At 44.0% G+C, this 24,181-nt stretch overlaps 3 protein-coding genes across 5 annotated transcripts; all 3 read left to right on the forward strand.

The window, feature by feature from the left end:
• Positions 1–2,067: 2,067 nt before the first annotated feature.
• eapp (e2f-associated phosphoprotein) lies at positions 2,068–5,022 on the forward strand. Of its 3 annotated transcripts, none has more exons than XM_084013343.1 (6): positions 2,068–2,210; positions 3,128–3,330; positions 3,473–3,586; positions 3,673–3,787; positions 3,886–4,017; positions 4,279–5,022. In XM_084013343.1, the coding sequence occupies exons 1-6, from the start codon at positions 2,131–2,133 to the stop codon at positions 4,571–4,573; spliced, it is 939 nt and encodes a 312-aa protein (XP_083869469.1). In that variant the 5' UTR covers positions 2,068–2,130; the 3' UTR covers positions 4,574–5,022. The 3 variants fall into 3 exon arrangements, with proteins under 3 accessions (XP_083869469.1, XP_083869470.1, XP_083869471.1); XM_084013344.1 differs by having other exon boundaries at positions 3,128–3,309; XM_084013345.1 differs by having other exon boundaries at positions 3,128–3,309; positions 3,479–3,586.
• Positions 5,023–6,125: 1,103 nt separating this feature from the next.
• On the forward strand, positions 6,126–8,738 carry sptssa (serine palmitoyltransferase, small subunit A). The gene is made up of 2 exons (XM_084013348.1): positions 6,126–6,298; positions 7,848–8,738. The coding sequence occupies exons 1-2, from the start codon at positions 6,196–6,198 to the stop codon at positions 7,949–7,951; spliced, it is 207 nt and encodes a 68-aa protein (XP_083869474.1). The 5' UTR covers positions 6,126–6,195; the 3' UTR covers positions 7,952–8,738.
• A 1,136-nt stretch (positions 8,739–9,874) lies between these two features.
• On the forward strand, positions 9,875–16,977 carry LOC311016270 (uncharacterized protein). The gene is made up of 13 exons (XM_084013871.1): positions 9,875–9,947; positions 10,181–10,499; positions 11,149–11,267; positions 11,363–11,486; positions 12,021–12,347; positions 12,986–13,237; positions 13,921–13,925; positions 13,998–14,169; positions 14,609–14,727; positions 14,818–14,941; positions 15,275–15,447; positions 15,898–16,051; positions 16,399–16,977. The coding sequence occupies exons 2-13, from the start codon at positions 10,367–10,369 to the stop codon at positions 16,656–16,658; spliced, it is 1,962 nt and encodes a 653-aa protein (XP_083869997.1). The 5' UTR covers positions 9,875–9,947; positions 10,181–10,366; the 3' UTR covers positions 16,659–16,977.
• The last annotated feature ends 7,204 nt before the right edge of the window (positions 16,978–24,181 follow it).

Here is a 24,181-nt window from a genome sequence, read left to right on the forward strand (position 1 = left end):
ATCAGCAATCTGGGAGACTTTTTAATAATTTAGTTCATTTATTTGAATTTCAAATACTTCATTAATCTGTCTTCTTGTCAGGCCCGCCGACGGGCCGTTTTGCAGTAGTTTCGCATTCATTCTGTTTACTCGCATATTATTTTTATGTGTCTGAGTCATATTACACATCATTTGAAAGCTACGAGTCTCGCGAATCGAAAAAGTACGCCGTTTTAGGCTCACGGAAAACACATCAAAAGCAAACACAGCATGTGTGCAAGGAGTGCACAGAAAAATAACAACAACATGACAGGAGTTCCCTACCTTTCGAGCTGTCTCGAAGTCCATAAAGAACATGTTGCATGCTAATCCTTATATCCAGAGAACGGTAAGAGTCCAACGAACAAAAGTAGCTACTTCGTTTAGTCCCACGAGCACGTGATCTCCGGTAATCATCCATAACACGCCATGTGTTGACGTTGTGAGTTTCTGAACAAAAGATTGTTTATAGCTGTTTATCGCTAGTTATCGCTCTTCGATGACGGACTTTGCTAACTCCGTGTAGCGCTACTTCCTGGCGACAAAACAAGCCCCCTTCGATGATTCTGCGATCCCAATTGGCAGAACAATCTGTTCATCAAGAGAGCCAGTGCTTCACTGGGTCTCGGCTGACCAACCACGAGAATCCCCAGGCAGAGAGCCAATAGGCAGAGGAGTACATTTTTGACTGACAGGTCTTATAGCCAATGAGCTTACGATCCAAGCGGTATGTTACATGAGGGGAGGGGGCTTGAGGCTGAGAGCGCAGCAGCTCAGAAAGGTCAGACTGTGACCTGCAGATATGATAGTTATGCAGCGTCTCATTACAGAAGGCTGTTATGTAAAGAAACATTAAAAAAATGTTGGTTTTATTAGTAGTAGTTGTAGAACTGGTGAAATAAACAACAACAAAAAGTAGAATTATATACCTAAAAATACCCATAATCTCATCTGGAACACTTTGTTCCAGATGCAGCTCCGTCTGACATTGCCCTACAACACTGCACTTGCAAAGCTCATTTTTGGGTGTCTTTTTATCTACTTTCTACCAGTTGTTGGTCAGGCTTGTGGCTGTGGCTTCATTCAACTTTATGGCCTATATATAACAGCCACAGCTAACTTGTTTCATTCAAAAAGAAAAATAATTTAGGCGAGGCAAAAAAAATGCAATTTCCACTATGTTTGAGCTGCAGTAACTCAGTGTCAGTAACACTTAGAGTAAATCTGACACCTGCAGAAGAAAATTCAAAGGGTTATCTTTCAGGAATGCTCAGCTTTGTGCCTGTAGTCATAGGGGTTCAAAAACAGTAACCATTTTACTTTGGGTATGTCGTTTTCAGCCTTTTCTTCAAAAATAGGACGGCCTTTAGATTAATGAAGCTTTTCACAGCTTTTTACTTTTCCTCCCTACATTATAAAAAAAGTGTCTGTGCTTTCTACGCCTCATTTTTTCATAAACAGGCGTGTTACTTTATTTGTAATGCATTTAAAGGGAAATAATTCATTCTTCTTTTTCTTATTAATATGAAGAGAGATTCGGATAGACTTAAAAAAAAATAAAAATAAACAACAGCCAGTATAAATGTCCGTCATAGGAATACTTTTTAGTTTTTACTTTGAATACATTTCAGTATTTTTTCACTTTTACTCGAGTAAAGAAATAGAATCAGTAGGCTACTTCTACTAGTATATTTGAACACAGTATCTGTACTACAATTAAAAAGGCAAGAAAACTGTATTTGTATATAGCAGCAATTCATACACCGAGGCAATTCAACGTGTGATAGTATAATAATAATACAGACATGATTTGTATCCCCTCCTGTCGGAGTAATGTTCTCTTACATTGTACTGCTTGATGTATGTAATATTATGAACAAATGTAATTAAAATACATTTAAATTTTAAGAAAATATGATAAATATTACATTTAAAAACTAAATATTACATGTATAATAAAAACAAATACATCCGGCCTCCACGCGCTAGACGGCAGTAGTGTTTCCGCACCACTTCCGTTCCACCGCGCTAAAGACGAGCGAAGAAGAAGAAGAGGCGGAAGTGGTTCGTTCGTCGCTCGTAGCTGAACTCGCGTCGCGTCGCGTCGTTAAAATGAACCAACTGAACAAACCGCCGGAGGTTGACTCGTATGAGATCGAGGAGCCGAGCGACGAGGAGAGGGCCGCGAGCAGGTCGGGTCTTTAAAATCAAACAGTTAGCTTTAAAACAAGAAACAACCCGTGTAGCTTCTTACTGTAGCACCATGAGGCTAACGAGCTAACGGAAGCTAACATGTAAACAAACCAACAGGCTGGTTTTCCTCTACGCTTCGGTTTTTATTCAGTCATAATTTCTGATGTGTTACGATAAAAAAAAACCAATGATGACAGATAGTCCTCAAGGACTGGACACGGGGTTCGGACCGGTGCTGGAAATCCTTGAAAACACCAACATTCAAGTGTTTCTGTTGCTGTCTCCCTGCTGCAGTACCACTCCTCACCTGAGTCGGCAGTGGGGCGCTGCTTTACAGGACAAAAAGTCTTGTCACACGTCGTTGTTTTGTGTGAAATCTGGTTGTAAATATAAACTTAACTGTCAGACACAAAGAGACACCATGTCCATTTTTAATTAATACCAGGGTTCGTACAGGTCGTGGTGTGTTCAAGGTTTGAAAGGTGCTTGGATTTAGAATAAAGTGCTTGAAATGTGTGTTCTATGTGATGTCATATATGATAGAACAGAGAAAAGAAGATCTCCATATTTGAGGGACTGAAAACAGCATTTTCTGACATTTCTTTATGAAAAATGACTTTTGATGATGAACAGATGATGAAAATAGTTGGTGATTATATTTCTGTGGATCTGTTAGTGGAATTAGTTTTCCTTTCATTTGTGGTCCTTCTGTAAAAAGCTGTCTCCAAACATCATGTTGGTTGTTTAGAGGACAATAACATCTCATTTAATGTGATGAACAAGTGACATAATAAGTAGACTGAATACTGACCATTGGATTGATACAAATATGGCGTTTACCACAGCTGGAAGGTGCTGGAAAAGCATGGAAATGCACCTTGAAGTGCCTGAAAAGTCTGTCTCTTCTGTATTTCAGTTCGGAGGACGAGCTGGACGTCCTGCTGAACGGGACTCCGGAGCAGAAGAAGAAGCTGATCAGAGAGTACCTGACGGGGGAGAGTGAGTCGTCCAGTGGGGATGAGTTTGAGAAGGAGATGGAGGCGGAGCTCAGCTCCACCATCAAGACCCTGGAGGGAACCTGGGGACCATCTACTTCAGGTAACGCCCCCTCCCCTGCAGGTGTGGTGTTTTAATGAGATGCTAGATGAGTGAACAAATCCACAAGAGGACAGTTTGAGTCCCGGCTGAAATGCTTGAATTTGGAAAAGGTGTAGGAACCCTGTGGTCCGTTTGAACATGTTTTAATTGGTAGGAGGAGGAGGAGGAGGAGGAGGAGGCGGTGGTCCTGGTCTTCCTGGTCTTCCTGGTCTTCCTAACCCTCAGATGTACGATGAGGTGTACTTCGACTCTGACTCAGACGGGGAGGACACGCCAAGTAAGCATGACGGTTTTCCAAGACACAAGTTTTCCTTCCGAACGATGAAGTCGTGGCTCAGTTTTTTGCTTTCGTGTGCTCGGCAGGCGGCTCTGCTAGCCGGCGGCGGCGCCAGAAGGTCATGATGACCAATGACGAGCTGCTGTACGACCCCGATGAGGACGACAGGGACCAGGCCTGGGTGGACGCCAGGAGGAGACAGTAAGACACTCAGAAGGAGTCGCAGCGAGGGCGAGAGGTTGGATTTTGTTTTCTCTCTCCTCGTAGTCACTCAGTCGCCTCGTGTCCTTCCTGCGCAGGTACAACGGCAGCAGGAAGCGACCGGCTGTGGCGTCGCGGTCGACGCCCAGTCAGCCTCAGGGTTTGCCCCCGAGCGACGCCATCCTCAACTGTCCCGCCTGCATGACGACACTCTGCCTGGACTGTCAGAGGTGAGACCTCGGGGGTCCGTTTGTGTGTCTGTTCGGTATGAAGATATTTAACACGAGAAAATGTGTGTTTTTGTTGGTTAGAAAAAAGTCACAACTAATGAGAATCCATCATTACAGCAATGGGGCAGTTCGTTAGATTTGAGATATGTTGCTTCTAGCGGCCACTCTGTTGGTAGATGGAACTGCAGGCAAGCTTGCTTTAAAAGTGCTTGAATGTGACCTTGAAGAAGGTGTAGGAACCCTGTTCTTGTTTCCACTCAGGCATGAAAAGTACCGGACGCAGTACCGCGCCATGTTCGTCATGAACTGCACGGTGAAGAAAGACGAGGTGTTGCGCTACCAAACCCAGCAGGAGACGAAGCGGAGGAAGGGGAGGAAGAGGAGGAGGGCTGGACGAGAAACGCCACCGGACGAGGCTGCCGGGCCGACGCCGGCGGGGATGGACGCCGACGAGGTTTACCACCCGGTCCAGTGCAGCGAGTGCTCCACCGAGGTGGCCGTGTTCGACCGAGAAGAGGTCTACCACTTCTTCAACATCCTGGCCAGCCACTGCTGACGAAGACGAGCTTCTCTGATTCTTCACCTCACGGCAGCTTTTTTTTTTTTTTAAAGCTATGCCAGAAAAAGAAGAAGAGGCTTGCTGACTCTTTCCTTCTGGCTGAAGAGCGCATCGATGCTCGGCCGTTTCACTTTCTCAACGAGGAGAAAACGTTCTGGAACGTCGGCAGCACAACTTCGATCTGAAATATGAGGGCAGAAATCGGCACTGGTGCTCATCGCTGGACCGATACCGGCTGATACTCATTACTTGGATACTTCCAACATTTTTGTTTACGGCTTCCCGGTTTTCTGAACCTTAACCGCCCTATTAAGCGTTCATAAAAAGTAGAAAAAATATTTAGTAAATGGTTCAAAACACTGTAATATAAGTCATAAGCAGATGTAAATGTTTAATAATTTGATAATTTTTCAAACAACATTAACCCCCCCCCCCCCCCCCCCCCCCCCCCCCCCCTCCTATTCTATAGAATATGTCGCTATAGTTGTTGATAAATGCTGCACATTAAAGGGATGGTTTTGGGTGTCTTCTCCACAGCCGGTGTTTCCTGTGTTCGCCTTAGCTGTGGACGGATTTAAGGCGCCTAAAAAAATCAGTATTTAAGTGTTTACGACATATTTATAATATTTTCACCACTTTGGTGAATCTAAACTGAACCTTCTAAAACTACAAAGTCACAACAGCATCACAAACAAACTGACCAAAGGAGGCAGCAGTAGACGAGCAGGTCCTGTCTTCTGTGAGGTTACAAATAGCTGTTTTTGTCAATGGAATCTGGTGGTTCTAAATATGGGGGAACACTTAAACTCATATTGATTGTTCTATGTGTTGAATATAAATCTGCTCCGGTTCTCTACTGTAGGTAACAGACTTGACTGTGGATGAAAACACCTCATTCAACAACACTACAAAACATCCCTTTAATAATAAGCACATAAAAGTGACCTTATAAGCTGCTTACAACTACATTATATGGAGTTCTAAACCACTCGTTCAATGTTTTAATGAGTGCTGCTTAATAGACGTGGTTAAAGTAAAGTATCACCAGCCGGCTGACATTTGTTTTTGTTTTTTTTTAAGATTGTAAATAAACTTGAGTGCTTTTCTTTTGAAGGCTTGATGTATTTTTGTTTTATTATTATTTATCTGAAGATATAAATAGTAAACCACGAGCCAGAAATATATAATAATTAACTAACTTTATTTAATAATTTAACATATACAGCAGATCAGACATGTACTCCACATAAAATTGACTGACAATACATTGAGGAAAAAAATAAAATAAATACATCTGGGACTAAAAAAGAGTTCCAGTACATTCAAGTCAAGAATTTAAACAATTATAGGATACGTGTGTCAAAGATTCTGGTTCATTTTTTTTTTAAAAGAAAGAAAACTAAAAAGTATTGATAACGCAAGCGTTTTCACTCTAAACACTCTTATTTTGAAATCCGGATATTGGAACCCCCTTCGCCTGCGTCAGAGCCGTTGCGCCCCGACGCGATTGGCTTAAAGACGAACACCTTATTATGAGACGTCATACGCAAACCCGGAACAAGAGACCCCCCGACCGGGAGTAAGGGCGAGAAGTCGTCGGCGTTCGTGAAGTTGGAGCCATGGCCCTGGGAGACTGTTGGAAGCAGTTGTCCTGGTTTTACTACCAGTACATCCTGGTGACGGCGCTCTACATGCTGGAGCCCTGGGAGAGGACGGTGTTCAGTATCCTTTTCTGCCCGCATGAAGCTACTTCGGGGCCGGCCAAACAGGCGAAAGCTAATGGTGCTAACGTTAGCCAGAACGCCAGCAGCGCTACACTTTTCTCTAACTTCACTTAAGGTGTTTTTTTTAATCACACGCTAAGGTTTTAACTTTTTTTAATGAAGCCGAATTAAGAGGCCATACGTGTAGTTTCATTAAAAGTTAAAAGATATGTGCGTGGATTAACGTGTACGTAAAGGATGGGTAAATCCGTAGAATTTTGAAGGAGGATTTGCGCCATTGACTGGATTTCTCGGCAAGTTTGTCGCCGAACTGTTTGGCGGAAGAAGAAAGGGGAGGGGGAGAAAACTCTTATGTGTAACACTAATGGCTTTATGTTTACGTGCCGAGTTAAATACTTGGTATTAATGGGTCGGATGGTGCTGTGAAAACGTCGTTGTAACGTCACTATCGTCGTAGCTGTGCCTCGCGTGTTAAATACGCAGAATTGTCAACGGAGTTCAGCGTGTGCTCGAAGTTGATGGGCGGTGTCGAGGTTTAGCTGGCCGCGAGGGGGGCGGAGCTCCTCCTCCGCAGTCAGGTGACTCGCGCGCGCTAGTCGACATCATTTACGCCAAATTGTAGTTTTATTTTAGATAACTTTATTTATATAGCACCTTTTTTACAAACAACTGTATACAAAGTGCTTTTGACAGCATAATATAAATATAGTCAGATTCACAAATACAACACATTAGCAGAGATGAGGTAAACAACAACAAAAATACAATAAAATATAAATAAATAATATAAGCATATGATAAATATATTTGCTCAACTAAAACTTTAAAACGGCTCATAATTGGGTGTTTTCTGGTTCATGGTGGCTGGTCTTCCTACAGTTGGTGTCTCCCCTGAGGGTCGGCTGTGTGTTTGTTCTACAAGCTAATTCCCCTCAGCTGCTCAGACATATTGGATATTATTCTGCGATAAACCGGTTCATTTGGCTGACAATCGGGCTACAACACTTCTTATCTGTAACCAGAATTTTTAGGGATGCACTCATTTCCTAACTAGTGTCCTGAGATGACTTCTGTTGTGATATGACATTATGAATAAAATTTGAATTTGGGTTCTTGCTGACACCGATACAAACACCCGATAATGCCATTACAGTTCTTACAGCTATTCTTAGAAACGCTTTTTATTTGAATCAAATGTTTTAGTCACATTTACCTGAACATACATGACGCTGCCCTAAATAGTTGAGGAGAGAAGTCGCCTACAACTCCCAGGGTGCATTTCTGTAAGAAACGTAGAAACCTAATGAAACGGAAGCCATTTGATTCAGATGAGGGTTTTATTGGATACAAATATGTAGTTTACCACAGCTGGAAGGTGCTGGAAAAGCATGGAAATGCACCTTGAAATGCTTGAAAAGTGCTTGAATTTGACTTTGGAAAAGAGGTAGGAACCCTGAATAAAGTGTTTGTGTGTGTGTAAACCGAATGCAGACGTTTTGATTGGCCCGTCATTTCCTGTTGCTCCTCCTTAACGCCGCCTCCTCCAGATTCCCTGCTGATCTCCGTGGCCGGCATGGCCGTCTACACCGGCTACGTCTTCATGCCGCAGCACATCATGGCCATCTTGCACTACTTTGAGGTCGTCCAATGAACCCGTCCGCCCCCCACCCACCTCCCAACCCACCGGCCCCGTCTGCCAGGGCTCTCGGGATGGGGATCGTCTCTCCAGCCTCCTCCTTTCCAAAGCTGCTGGGAGTATCCTGTTTGAAGTCACGATGGACACTCTTCCCCAGGATGAAGAGGCGTGCTTGGTTTCTCCTGTTTCTGTTTTTATCTCTTTTATATCAAGCGACGACCTCGGTTGTGTGCAGTGATCGGACTACTTTTAGCTTTTATTCCTTTTTTTATGTGGGGAAACAAAATACCTTTTTTACTCCATTTTAGGAGCCAAACCTGTTGATAGAGGCCCGGTTTGCTTTCTTTTTTGTTTTAAGCCAACTTTTAACCTTCATCACTTTCTAGCTCGACAAATAAATCAGCTTGCATGAATTATAAACCGCTTTCTTTCCTGCACCGAGCTGCATCTTCTGTTTTCTTTCTGTGAGGAGGCCAGAGAGACGCTGGGGGGGTTTTTTGATAATTGAGACTTTACAGGAAATAGAGCCTGAAAAATGCCGAGGACGTGCTCGGTCCTCGCAGGGAAACGAGACTACGTTTTTAAAACCACACAGCAGGCAAATTCTTTTCTTTCTTTATTGTACAGAAATGATAAATGTTCAATTTTTATGTAATCATATTTTATGACACACCTCTACTGGTATCCCTTTTAGAAAAATGTGATTATTATTAATCCCTCCAAACTGTTATTTCTCTCAATTTTATGTATATAAAATTACATATTTGTAACATTTTGTAGTCATGTGTTGGTGTATAGAATATTAATATATATATATATATATATATATATATATATATATATATATATAATTTGTGGTTTTTGTGAACTACTGATGCCAAAAACGCATTAAAGGGATGTTTCACGAAGCCAAAGCAGTTTCATTTAACCCCGGAGTTACTGATTACTGATTCATCTGGAAATCAGCCATACAGCGTGTTCATCCCGTCGGTGCTTGATTCGTCGATTTCAAGAGCTTTTGTTTGAATCCACAATCAGAAAATACTCACATTAACATAGAGGTCCTCAGATACACTCACGTTAACGCAGATACTTTAAATTTTTGCTTTTGTTTGCTCTTCTCATAATAAACATTTGAATGAATAATAAATCAAGGAAAATACCAACATTCCTTACAATTTGACTTTTAAAATAAGTATTTAGCTAATTTTATGATGTGTGTGTGTGTGTATATGTATGTATATATATAGATATATAGATATACAGTATATATAGACATAAAATGAGCTAAACACTTATTTTAAAAGAAAGTTTTTAGCTATTTTAAAAAAGCAAGTAAAATTGCATAATTCTTAATAAGAGTCAGTAAAATCCTCAAATACAAAATCCAATGTTTTAATATGAACATTGGTTAATCACAAAATAAGCTGTTATTCTCCTTCTATAAACGTGTCCTGCTGCCAGAATCCAGTTCACAGCAATAAATGGCCGATGTGAACCACACGGGGGCGCTGACGTGACGTTCATATCTGACTAACGAGATGAAATTGGTGTGAAAACAGTCTGGTTTCTGATGTTGTTCCACATGACTGTGATTTATTCATTGTGGGGTTTTTAAAAAAAAAATTAACACCAACATATTGTCAACTTGGCCCCAGATGTGGTTCCCCAGACCTGGATATGCTCCAGATCTCCAGGTCCAACAGGTCTGGAACGTCTTTGTGCTTTAATCTCAGGATTCAATGGTTCAAATGTCACTAAAGTAGATTAAGTATTGTAACACAGAATGTTTCACCTTCATTGGAATGGAATGGAATGGAATGGAATGGAACATTATCTGCAGACACCCAGACCCGGGGGTCCGTGACCCTCCCTCCTCCTGGTAGTCCTTCAGACCACCAGGGGCGGGGCCACTTAGTGAAAACATGACAAAGTCCAGACCGGAGCACTAGGGGCAGCAAACGCTTCCTGCATTCGCAGCAGAGAGTAAAGGTTCGGGTTTCAGACGGAAGTGAGTGACAGAATTTCAATGTTTCAATGTTTGAAACGACTTAATTGAGCAAGTTTGAGGATTTATTACTGTTTCTTAATTTACCCTATTTTGTTCAGATTGAATATTATTGTTTTGGTGAAAGTGATATTGTTTGCTACTTTGTACTTCTACTTGAGTGATATTATTCTGAAGTACCAATACTGGTCCTCTCTACTCTAGGTACTAAATGTCAGCTTGTTTGCTGTTTTCAGATCTTTTGGTGCAGGACGCTGAACATGTGAAGTGTATGTTGCAATAACAGCTGAGTGGAAGGAAAGGCGTTTTAGGGAGGGAGGGCCTGGAGCTGCTGATAACGAGTTGCGCCAAGACAGAGTCCACACACACACACACACACACACACACACACTGCCACGCGTTACCGTGTGTCTCCAGTCAGGATGATGATGATGATGATGCTGCTGTCAGCCGTTCTGTTGCTCGGAGGTTATCTTCTACTTCGCCTGACCGTTCTCAAGTTGCCCCGATGTCAAAGTGCTGCAAAGTTACACGGGAAGACCGCCATCGTCACCGGTGAGCATCGAACACACGCACAAACATCATCCGCTCGGCCACAGAAGAACCCAATCCAGGACCTCATCACTCCATTCAAGGCTCATTCAACAGCCTCAGCACAAGGTTCATGACCAAGATCCTGGTAGACAGGCTTGGTACGGGTTCTGGAAATCCTTGAAATCGCTTGAATTTTAGTGTGGTGTTTTCAAGGTTTAAAAAGTGCTTGGATTTAGAATAAAGGTCTTGAAATGTGTGTTCTATGTGATGATAGAACAGAGAAAAGAAGATCTCCATATTTGAGGGACTGAAAACAGCATTTTCTGACATTTCTTTATGAAAAATGACTTTTGATGATGAACAGATGATGAAAATAGTTGGTGATTATATTTCTGTGGATCTGTTAGTGGAATTAGTTTTCCTTTCATTTGTGGTCCTTCTGTAAAAAGCTGTCTCCAAACATCATGTTGGTTGATTAGAGGACAATAACATCTCATTTAATGTGATGAACAAGTGACAGAATAAGTAGACTGAATACTGAGGATTGGATTGGTACAAATATGGAGTTTACCACAGCTGGAAGGTGCTGGAAAAGCATGGAAATGCACCGTGTCCAATCAGACGTCCTGGAAATCCATCCAAATAATAAAAACCTGTCCTTCCTCTCCAGGAGCAAACACCGGCATCGGTAAGACCACGGCCATGGACCTGGCCCAGAGGGGGGCCAGGGTGATCCTGGCCTGCAGGGACAGACGGCGAGCTGAGGCGGCCGTCCAGGAAATCATCCAGGTGAAGGTTTAAAAGAAAACAAACAAACAAAGTGTTGCAAGTTCTCCTGTGGGTGTAAATCATGTTTTCAAACGTCTGCTTCTCCTCGGGATCAGGGGACGGGGAACCGCCAGGTGGTCTTCATGCAGCTGGACCTGGCCAGTCTGCAGTCCGTCCGCTCATTCGCTGACGACTTCCTCCAGTCCGAGTCCAGACTGGATCTGCTCATCAACAACGCCGGTGAGCCTCCGTCCTCACGACGCCATGTCCATCACAAAAACAACCACATCGATACGCTATGCTAACGATTGGAGTTATTATTAAAGAGTAACTGCACACTTACGTCCGTTTGTTACTAGCTTATGTTAGCTTGTTAATTCCACCATGTTTCCATGCTAACGTTACACCGGTTACTAGCTAATGTTAGCTTGCTTTTCTAAATGATGCAGTAGGTGGAGTCAGGCTCTGACATTGGGGGGTTAAGATAAACTTTAGAGAAAGTCCTTTATTTCCTATTCCACCTAATGTCCATATTATGTAAGTCTTTCTGCTAAGCTAAGCTAAACATGTTTCTGAATTGACATACATTTTTATGCAAATGAAGCTCATGTAGATAATTACACATCTGAGCGCGCAAAAATTACATGTGGAGTTCCCCAAGGCTCCATTCTGGGGCCTCTTCTGTTCAATATCTACATGCTGAAATGTAGGTGTAGTCCTGGACTCGCACCTGAACTTCAACAGCCGCATTAACACAGTTAACCATGTTCTCAGGTCTGATGAGCGGCGGGAGGACGGAGGATGGCTTCGGCATGATCTTTGGCGTCAACCACCTGGGTCACTTCCTGCTGACAGCGCTGCTGCTGGACCGGCTGAAGGCGAGCGGGCCGAGCCGCGTCGTGACCCTGGCCTCCAAGGCCTACGAGATGGGGAACGTGGACTTCGGCTGTCTGACCACGAAGAGGGACGTGAGTTCGGGCGACGGCGTCTACGAGCTCTTCAGGAAGTACTGCCACAGCAAGCTGTGCAACGTCCTGTTCACCTACGAGCTCGCCGCGAGGCTGCGAGGCACCGCCGTCACCTGCTACAGCGTCCACCCAGGTCAGCGGGCGGAATCGAACCAGCCACTGCGGAAATAACAATCTAAGATTTCAGGGGTGGAACGGGTGCTGGAAATCCTTGAAAACCCTTGAATTTTAGTGTGGTGTTTTCAAGGTTTGAAAAGTGCTTGGATTAAGAATTAAGTGCTTGAAAGTGCTTGAAATGTATGTTATATAATGACACATGATAGACAGGTTTCAGGTGCTGGAAATCCTTAAGATGAGCATTTTGACACTTTTATTAATTCATTCATTATTACTTATTACTAATTATGTACGTCTGACAGTATTAGTCTTCCATAACGCTGTAATGTTTGAAGACAGTTTATTAAATATAAATATTGGACGTCTTATGTTTTGATTTCACTATATCTAAATCTGATGGAGTGTTAATTAGTATATGACAATGTAAATATTTTGTTTTTGTCATTTCTTACAATTAATTGGATATTTATTTTTCGACGCCATGGGCTCACGTATATGTGAACTAAATATATTGCTATAGAATATAAAAAAATATCTATATTCTAATGTTTTTGACACACGTGAATATATATATAAATATAAATGTAAATCTTTTGACAGCATTATCGATCATATCCATGTCGATGTGAACTCTTTCCTGTTTTCTCTATCCAGGATTTATAAAGACCGAGATCGCTCGTCACGCCAGCGGCTGGTGGAAGACCTGCCTGACCCCCATCGTCTTCCTGTTCTCCGGGGACGCCGAGGCCGGAGCTCAGACCACGCTCCACTGTGCCCTGGAGCAAGGCATTGAGCACCTCAGCGGCCACTACTTCCAGCGGTGTGCGCCGAAGACGGACATCGAGTCGAAGGCGAGAGACGCCGCCGCCGCCAAGAAGCTGTGGGAGCTGAGCGAAGGGTTCTGTGGTCTGACCTGAACCCGGACCCGGATCCTGGTCTTACTTCTCTTAATGAAGCAAAGACGATGAAGATCTCCTTATAGTTTCTTTCAGTTGATTTAATTAAGTTTCCGTTACAAAAACACACAATTCACGTGTATTTTCATCCAAACAGAAACGTGTTGCACATATATAATTATTTAGTTTTGTTGTATATATCCAGATGTTAAACATTAGATTTGAGACTTTAATATGTTTATGGAAATATCAATCTATCCACGAGCCACTTCAGGACAATATCATTAATGAAACATTATATTATGTAACTCTCAAGTGTGTTTGGCAAAAATATTTGGCAGTAAATTCCTTGTTTTATGTGTTTACATTGCACAGTTTTTTTGTTTGTTTTTTTAAAAGTGCTATACAAAAGACCATAATAACAATATTAAATAAGAATAAAATACATTTGAATTGACGTTTTATTTTGTATTTATTTTATATGATTTTATATCAATGTAATATCATTAATGCATGTACACAATGATTAAGTATTAATACAATTAAATATATTCTTTTGTCCTCCATTTCCAGGTGATATCACGTAGACGTGTCGCCGGGGCTTTTATTTTGAAGGCTGCATCAGTGGGTGAGAGTTCACGCTGCAGCGGGAGTTTCACTTTAACGTCATCTCTGACGGTGAGAACCGTGCAGGACTGGTCGGACCGGATCCCCCTGTCTTAGGGGCTGGGTCCAGGGGGATCCGGTCCAACAGGTGAGTCTCATAAAAGGCAGCCGGGGGTTCTCGGGGACCAGACCCGCTGCTCGCCACCATGCTCCCCGCGCTGCTGCTGCTGGCCGTCCTGCTGCTGGGAGTATACGTCTTCCTCACACAGACGCTCTTCAGGAGATCCACATGTAGAGGGACCGCGTCCATGACCGGCAAGACCGTCATCATCACGGGTGAGTTTCTGAGCAGTGTGTGGATATGGTTTCACCGGGGGGCGGGGCTGACACACACACACACACACACACGAGGAGGTTAATAATGAATGAGTCGACAGAAACGTTCAGAAATGAACTGATTCACAACTCAAAGTGAAACTTAACCGACAGATGCGCTGACTTTAGGAAGTCAGGGGGTCCAAGGCTGTTATTTTAAAGAGTGGGTGGTATATTGTGACTCCTCCATAAACATACATTTCAACATTGTCAAAGAGAATTAATAAAAAATAAAACGAAAAACACGGAAAAAAGATATATATATATATATATATATATATATATATATATATATATATATATATATATATATATATATATATATATATAGTCTGGAGGACTAGGACAGGACCACCAGCGTGGCTCCAGGCCATGACGTTGTGATGCCTTGCTCCTGCAGGAGGGAACACCGGCATCGGGAAAGCCACGGCTCTGGACCTGGCCCGTAGGGGGGCCAGACTGGTCCTGGCCTGCCGAAACCGGGACAAGGCCGAGGCCGCCATCGCAGACATACAACAGGTAGGATCCGAGAGCAAGACCCTCTGACAGGAGACCATGCTGATAGCAAACATGCAACGTGGTCTTCACCTGAGGCTGATCTGGTTCCAGGAGACAGGAAGTACCAACGTGGTCTTCATGCAGTTGGACCTGTCCAGTCTGAAGTCCGTCCGCTGCTTCACAGAGACCTTCCTGAAGACCGAGTCCAGGTTGGACCTGCTGATCAACAACGCCGGTACACAACCACACACCATTCTTTCTGTCTCTGTGTGTCTGTCTGTCTCTACCTGTCTGTCTGTCCTTCTGTCTCTACCGGTCTGTCTAGCTGTCTCTGTCTGCCTGCCTGCCTGTCTGTCTGTCTGTCTGCCTGTCTGTCTGCCTGTCTGTCTGTCTGTCTGTCCTTCTGTCTTACCGGTCTGTCTAGCTGTCTCTGTCTGCCTGCCTGCCTGTCTGTCTGCCTGCCTGTCTGTCTGTCTGCCTGTCTGTCTGGCTGTCTCTGCCTGTCTGGCTGGCTGGACTGGTGATGTTGTGTTCAGGTGCAACGAGTCAAACGTAAATGTGTCTGCAGGTCTGGTGGCCGACGGGCGGACAGAAGACGGCTTCGGCATCGAGTTCGGGGTCAACCACCTGGGTCACTTCCTGCTGACCAACCTGCTGCTGGAGCGTCTGGAGGAGGCAGGGGGGGGCCGCGTGGTCACCCTGTCCTCCATGGCGTACCGCTGGGGCCACATAGACCTGCAGGTGAACCACGAGTCCACGTTCAGAAACACCAACATGATGCATTCAGGGTCAGGAACCAGACACTGTCTGTGGTCCCCCAGGGGTATAGATAGTAGCTCACATTAGTCCAGAGACCAGACCAGACTATGTGGAGGAACCAGAGACTCTCTGTGGTCCAAACAACAAGGTCTCTGCTGTATTTATGTCTAGATGACCTTATTTGGAGTGTTGATGGAGCAGCTACAATGTTAGCGTAGCCTAGCACCCATCAACCAGACTCCATTCAGAAAACCAGCGTTTTAAAAGTCCTTTCAGTATTAGTTAACAAGCTGATCATATCGAGGTGTGTCAACTTTACCTTCACTGTCTTCGCTCACATTGATTGGAACAAACCAATCACACACCATGGATGCAGCCAGTTACTCTTTCTTTAGTGTTAACCTGTTGTTGTTGTTGTTGTTGTTTGTTCAGGCTTTGACGGTGAACAAACATCTGGGAACCGGCAGGTACAGCTGGCAGTTCTTCCAGGCGTACTGCAACAGCAAACTGTGTAACATGCTCTTCACCTACGAGCTCGCCAAGCGGCTCCAAGGATCCACCGTCACCTGCTACAGCGTCCACCCAGGTACCCACACTCGGGGTTGGTACGGGTGCTGGAAAGTCCTTGAAAACACTTGAATTGTAGTGTGGTGTTTTCAAGGTTTGAAAAGTGCTTGGATTTAGAATAAAGTTACAGTTGAAGATACTGAATACTGAGTATTATGTATTATATATATATATCTATACACGTATGTAGTTTACCACAGCTGGGAGGTGCTGGAAAAGCATGAAAATGCACCTTGAAATGCTTGCAAGGTGCTTGAATGTGACCTTGGAGAAGGTGTAGGAATCCTGCAGACCCAGTCCCGGGGATCTTTGGAGGAAGGGGGCGTGGTCTTAGGTGGCGTTAAACGAGTCTCTCCCGTCCTGCAGGTGTGGTCCGGACCGAGCTGTCCCGGCATGTGGGCCTGTGGCAGAAGGTCTTCATCGAGCCCGTGGCCCGGCTGCTGTTTCTCGACCCAGCCACCGGGGCCCAGACTACGCTGCACTGCTGCCTGCAGGAGGGAATCGAACCCCTGAGCGGGCGGTACTTCTCCTGCTGCGATGTGCAGGAAGTGACTCCCTGGGCCAGGGATGACGCCGTGGCCCGGAAGCTGTGGGAGGTCAGCGAAAGACTCTGTGGACTCTCTTAAGGTGGAATGACGTCCACCTTAAAACGTCTTCATATAAACTGGTTTCAGGGCTGCTGTGTAGCATCTTCTCATGATGTTGGTCGACAATATTCATATAATAAATGATATAAATAATGATAATGACAAAAAAACATTACAACAAATAAAGAAAGAGCTTTTACACAAACAATGCATTGATACATTTGGTCAAAACCAGACAGCAACTTCAGGGTCTGGAGGTCCTTAAACTGTCATTCTCTCTGCTGGCCACTAGGGAGCGACTCCTCTCTGGTTGTATAGAAGTCTATGAGAAAATGGTCCTACTTCTCTCTTGATGTATTATCTCAGTAAACATTGTAAACATGAGTTTATGGTCTCAATCTCTAGTTTCAAGTCTTCTTCAATCCAGCATGACGTTAATTTAGTAGGCCTACATTATGGTCCATTTAGAGTCCACCAGACCAGAAAGCAGGGGATGCTTTAGGGGCGGGGCTTACCTGCTGATTGACAGGTTGCTACCATGCTACCAATGCTAGTTAGCTACTAAGATGACTTCAACACTTAGCTGTAAAGTTGACCTTGAATTATGAAGCTAGCTTTGTTAGCAGCTTCACACCAGAATCCACATGGATCCAGATCTAGATGATCCATTCTGTCTGACACTAAATAAACTACAAGTTTGAGAAACGGCGTTTCGGGCTGTGAAGAGGGTCTCCCCGCTCCAGCCCACCAATCCTGGCTGTCTGACGTGCTAGTCATTTGCATATAATTCCCATCAGCCCCCGTGTGTCCCTCAGCAGGGCTGGCGGATCCTAATGTGGATCACACCCGGTCCTGGTTCCACTTTAGATACAGGACTCACAGCCCGGCACCCCGATCTCTGTAAACCGCCTGTTTGAGTCTAGATGAAGCCCCTGAACCCGGTCTCTGTCCCGTTCTGGTCTCTACGCTCTGTGGCACCATGACAAAGGCTGCTCGGGTCTCAGACCCCTATAAATGTCTCGTAGGACCATTGAACTATCGTGTTATTTCGATAGCACATATACTAAAATTGGAACGATACAGAGAAGATTAGCATGGCCCCTGCGCAAGGATGACACGCAAATTCGTGAAGCGTTCCTCATTTTGAAAAAGAAACAAACGTCTGCTGGTTTGTATTGATTGTTTTGGGGCCGACGGCGGTACTGCAGCGGCAGAGCGGAGTCCTCTTCACCCAAAACGGATCCTACAAATCAACCGGGAAAAGCCGGGACTCGTTTTCACAGCAACACTTAAGTCCCGCCGAATTAAAGAGCAGCTTGGTGTCGGTTCAGGGAAGTCCTCCAGTTGGTTTTCACGATCAGGTTCGACTGTAAAGCAGCAGGTTGTTTTATAATTCAACTATTTTTGAACGGAGTTCTGTTTCACTCGAACAATCAGACAAGAGATGCTGTTAAACACAGACTGACTGATCTTGTATACGATTTTTTTTAAACAGCAGAGTAAGACAGTAAAACTTCCGGTGACATCCTTCGGAGTAAAAGCCCGGCTCTGACATGGATCTGTATTGGGCACACAGGGACGCCACTTTAAAAGGTGAAGTGCTGTTAAACGTCGTGTTCGTCTACCAGATATTTATTTATTGTGTCTCACACTGCTGTAGCCTTTAAATATAGACCGTTTGAACGGAATGACGTGTTCAATTCATATCCGTTTCTATCTTGTAGCCGGAAATGAACTGGGACAAAATAAAAAACAAACAAGGAAAGTAAGAGAGGTTTTCTCCCAACATTTATTAACAAAGACATTAAAATATAGAAACGTTGCAGACATGTACTCAACATACAGAGGAACAAGAACATTAATTTAAATACAGAAACAGATCATTATTAAAACACAAGGGAATTAGGGCACTCAAAGTTGTGATATGATTAATATGAGAGCTCAGTGGTGTGTTGGATGAGTGCCGAATTTCCGAGTCTAAACTCCCGAGTTAATAAAATCCCAATTCACGTTTGTCGAGGTGAGAGCTGTTTATGTAAACGCAAAACAATCGTAGATCAAGAGATTTATTAATGGAGTATGGTTTGGCGATTTCTCCGCATACAATATAACGGAATATTACGTATTACGCTGACACCTGCTGGTGAGGCTGTGGAACTGCACCCGCAGTCTCTGGATCAAAACAGGAAGTAGGAAGAACCGTCATGAAGTAAAAAACTAAAATAAAAGTGACTTTTTGACTCGAATCCAACGGTCCTGGTTGTGGTTCCCTAATCCCCCGACCCTGAACAGGAACTTTGGGGGAGGCCTGCCGGACGAGGAGCTGTGAGGAAGTATCTGGGTCTCTCCGCTCCAGCCCACCAATCCTAGCTGTCTGACGTAACAACTAATTTGCATATAATTCCCATCAGCCCCCGTGTGTCCCTCAGCAGGGCTGGCGGATCCTAATGTGGATCACACCCGGTCCTGGTTCCACTTTAGATACAGGACTCACAGCCCGGCACCCCGATCTCTGTAAACCGCCTGTTTGAGTCTAGATGAAGCCCCTGAACCCGGTCTCTGTCCCGTTCTGGTCTCTACGCTCTGTGGCACCATGACAAAGGCGGCTCGGGTCTCAGACCCCTATAAATATCTCGTAGGACCATTGAACTATCGTGTTATTTCGATAGCACATATACTAAAATTGGAACGATACAGAGAAGATTAGCATGGCCCCTGCGCAAGGATGACACGCAAATTCGTGAAGCGTTCCTCATTTTCGAAAAGAAACAAACGTCTGCTGGTTTTTATTGATTGTTTTGGGGCCGACGGCGGTACTGCAGCGGCAGAGCGGAGTCCCCTTCACCCAAACCGGATCCTACAAATCAACGGGAAAAGCCGGGACTCGTTTTCACAGCAACACTTGACTGACTGATCTTGTATACGATTTTTTTAAAACAAGAAAGGGGGCCAATCTTTGAGCCCCCCACGCAAGTGAAAAACACGGGAAATAAATACGGGAAAAAAAATAATGATGCAATTACGGTAAATATATTTCTCCGTGCAGCAATATTCTGGCGATATTCCTGTGCATTATTTGACGTTTTGAGTTATGTAGTCTTCCCGTCACCTGTCGTGAGTTGGATTCGATCCAGCGATCTGCACAACCAGCGATCTGCACAGCGCTACAATAAATACAATTATCAATTACTTATGTTTATTTCTGTTTCTGTTAATTACAATAAAATGTGTCTTCAAAGTTTGAGACAGTATTGGAGTTTTGTAATGATGCACAGAGTCTTAAATGTTGTTTTGATCAGATTTAATGTAGCTGAACAAAATATTAAGTATTGTGCTCTCTCTCTCTCTCTCTCTAGGAAAACAAGATGTAAAACAAACAAGTATTAAAAATGAACGCACACTTCAGAAAAAACTGTATGCATAAAGGAACACTATATACACACAAGTACACTATATACACACAAAAGTACCTACACTATATCACTATATACAAGTATATACAATATATACAACTCCCTGCCCAGGGACCACAGATTCACAGGATTTTATTTCGCTGCTCTCTGTTCTGCCAACCACTCATCGAGGGATTTGCCATGTCCGGCACGTGGGCAGAAGGTGGCACTTGCTCCTTCGGTGGTGGAAGCTGGACAGGTGCCACAGGAATCGGGTTGGTTGGAGCCACTCCCTGAGAAAGGACACTCAGCTCCTGATTTTTATTATGGCGTTGAAACCTGAGAGAAGATCATTTGTGTTAGATATGTATTCAATAGAGAACTATTCAGACACTTTGTGGTAAATCATTTGTTAAACAGCAACTGTGTGTGTGCATGCGTCCATGTGTGAATGGGTGTGCATGTATGAGTTTAAGTGTGTATGTGGTGAAGATGTCATGCATATGATTGTTTCCTAATTGATTTTTTATATAACTGTATTTACTGTAACTATGTATACCTCTTGTGAAGCACATTGAGTCTGCTTTGTGCATTAAAAATGCGCCTTATAAATCAAATTGAATTGAATTGAATTAAATAATGTGCCTGACCTACCATTGAACGAGTGTCCGTTGATTAATCTCAAAGAGCTGGATCTTTGTCCCCTGCATTACCCTTGGACAGGTGAGCACTAAATCCCGGATGTGGTGGTAGTCGCGGAGAATCTTGGACCATCTGGGGGTGGAAACTCCTGCCTTCTTGGTGGTTGTCTTGTGCAAAGTGCACAGCGTTTTGCACATGGCCTCCACCAAGCGGCTGGTGCTGGGCCACTGAGCTGGCCCCCCAGGATGTCCTATCAAGCAGCGCTTAACGCTCTCCACACCCGGCGTGACTCCAGACCGCTTGGGAGCTTTAAAACGGCCATGTGGCAGTCGCTCCTGATGACGAGGCTGGTAGTTGACCCGCATCTTGTCACAGTCAGGGAGAGCTGTCCACAGCTGGATGACCTGGGTCACCTGCGGTTCAGTGAGGTAAGATGCCTCACGGAGACCCACCAGGTAAGCAGCGAGATCCTGGACTTTGTCCCACCCAGCGACCCCATTCGGTCCAATGACTTCTCCCTAATAAATGGATTGATTAGTAGTATAGTAGTACCTGCAAAAACAAAACAGAAAATAGAGAGTATTATGAATATTTGTAAGCAATATAGCACTCATGATCGTGGGGTCGGTGATGGATAATCCACCGATGTTGATACCTCTGGCCTCGTGGATATATAATATCTATTACATTAAAGGTTCATTTGATTAATAATGAATAGTCTTATTTAAGAACAAATTAATTACGTTTCTCTCTCTCATGCTGAATAAGGAATTATTTCTTGCCTGTGTACACTCCAGGGGTGCGATAGCGCTCATCCCAGCGTGTCCCTAGCATGCCTAGCAAATGAAACACACACATAGACATGCCAAACGATTATATATGTGAGGGCTGGCATCTACATTCAAAGCACCGCCCTGTCAGGCGGGGCCAGAGGTAGCTCCCCGCCTTTATAAGGACAGGTGTGGGCAATTGGTGCCTCTTCGTTTGAGGCCTGGTTGTGTGGCAGGGTTGCAGGTCTATGCAGGTAAGGGAGATTGAAGGAGAACGATGTGTTATATTGCCTTATGGGAAAACTAATGAGGCCTTTTGTATATTTAGTTGTGGTGTGACTGTCCTGGGGTGATCCAGATTGAGCTCTGTAGTCCTGTGCTGAAGAGGTATGTGTTAGTGAACTAGGCAGAACTATAGGCAGAGGGGTGATCCGCGGGGAGTCATCGTGGGATATGCACCCCTCCTTGCATGCAGAGTGATGGGTGTGAAGGGTAGTGGTCACTTCACTGGATTGTAGGTTGCTTGTCCTTGCAGTGTAAGTTGAAGTGGTTGCAGTGATTGGTGTGCACATGTGGTGGTGGTGGGGTCTGTGATAGAATCTCCCTGTGTGAGTAACCTGTCCTATTGTTGTAGCCATTTTATCTATTGTATTTCACGTTATGCCCTTTGCTCTTTATATATTGGTAGTTTTAAGTATTTTAGTATTGTGAAATGAAATTCCTTGGACTAATATGAAATCTGTTTTCCTTCTCAGGTCCGTCGCCGGTAGTTTTCCATTCCAAATAAATACTCTTTGAATTGAACCCACGTCTCCCGCACTTTCTGAACCCTGTAAAACGTGTCAACACTCAAATGGTCTGTGTTTAGGGCTAAAATAATGTATTTTTTGTCCCATAGATTACCGTCATTATTTAGCAGGTGCTATAGAATCGATGTGTTGTGTAGCAGGTGCTATTATAAAATGGCAGTCCTTTAAAGAAATTTGTTGCCAAAGTCTGTACGGTGCCTACACTTATTAAACACATCAATATGACGGCACATTACAACAACTTACCGTTTGGAAGCTATCGGGAACGTCAACGCCAAGGAATACAGCAGAAAGATTCTCCTACGAAATCCGTAGGACAACGTGATTTGGTCAAAAGTAAGCCCAAGGGAAGAAACGTGATTGGTCAAAAGTAAGCCCAAGGGAAGAAACGTGATTGGTCAAAAGTAAGCCCAAGGGAAGAAACGTGATTGGCTAATTTTGGGCTTACTTTGGCGGAATTAGGAGAACACAGCAAGCGAGAGGAAGCGGGATCGATGCCCGCATCCTCCAGACACGCTTTTCCTGCTCAACCACAAGGCCGACGGTTTCCAGAGCAATCGTGGACCATTTATTACTTTTAAACGGTTGTTTGCCAACTCGACCGTCCCCTGTTGGAAGGACAGCTTGAGGAGACGATCCTTTCACGATAGCGGCTACTTTTTTATTTATTTTTAATCAAACTACAAAGCGTTCGTCGGGCTACCGGTGTCAAGTCGTTGAAAGCTAGGACACCAAACCAAGCACATACATCTTATCTACGAATAGCACATTGCAAAATGAACACGAAGGTTGAAAATCTGAAGAACTAACCAGCAGACTGTTGGCTCCATTGACGACCAGGAGATGGCAGCAGAGCGTCATTGGTTGTGTGTTGGGAGCTGCAACGAGAGGGCAGGGAAAGTTACACCAAAGAACTATCTCTGATTAACCTTACGCTGCTCCGTCTGCGAGTAATTGAACACGAATGAACACCTTAATGGGTTGTATCACTGCCTGTAGTTGTTTCGGGGAGTCGGGGTAGCTTAAATTACTTAACACAAAGATTAGCAGTTACCTGTGCCAGGTAACCCGCCAATCAACCGCGGAAGGATACCAGTCAGTCAGAGCTGCTTTTTGCCTGCCGTTGTGTCCCGTGTTGGATGCTATTCACTTCTTAACCGAGCTAACAAACGTTCCAGGGATACCACGCTAAAAGTTTTCACTTACAAAATCCAATCTAAACTGCAAACCGCGTCAAACCAGCTCTGCCTCCCGTCACTAACGTTGTCTAGCTCCTGTATAACGCGATTTTCTAGCGTTTGAAGTTAGCTCATTGAGACCAGAACGTTCCAAAGTGGACAGCCAATCACATCGCGAGCGAAATTGATATCAACCAACCAGAGGGTTGGTTTCTCCCGCCATTCAAGACAACGCGGAAGTACCTTTAAAGCTGCATTCTCTCTACCGGCCGTTAGAGGGCGACTACGTCAGATTGTATATAAGCCTGTGAGAAAGCGATGCAACTTCTCGTGTGATCACTTTCACTCAGTAAACATTGTAATTTAAACATGAGTTTATGGTCCTAATCTTTAGATTCATGCTTTCTTAAATACATCTTGATATCCTTTTTGTAAATCATCCATTTATATCCCATATTCCATTTAGAGTAAACTCGATGATATACCTTCTGATTGACAGGTCGCAAGCAACGGAGCAACACTGGAGAGCTTTATGCGGCAGGTACAGGTGAACAGATGACTGGACAGATTACGTTAGCATTAGAAAGGTTTGTAGTTGTTTACTTTATTCACAAAGTCAAATGTCAGACAAATACTGCACGCTGTTGACAAACTGTTGATTCACAAGAAATCAGCACAAAGGTGACGGCTTTACCTTGCAACAACCACAACAACCACAAGAGCAACAATAATAATACTAATAATAATAATGTAAGCCAGATAAAAGTCAAT

The sequence above is a fragment of the Eutrigla gurnardus genome (genome assembly GCF_963514095.1).
Source record: "Eutrigla gurnardus genome assembly, chromosome: 7".
Classification (NCBI taxonomy): Eukaryota; Metazoa; Chordata; class Actinopteri; order Perciformes; family Triglidae; genus Eutrigla; species Eutrigla gurnardus.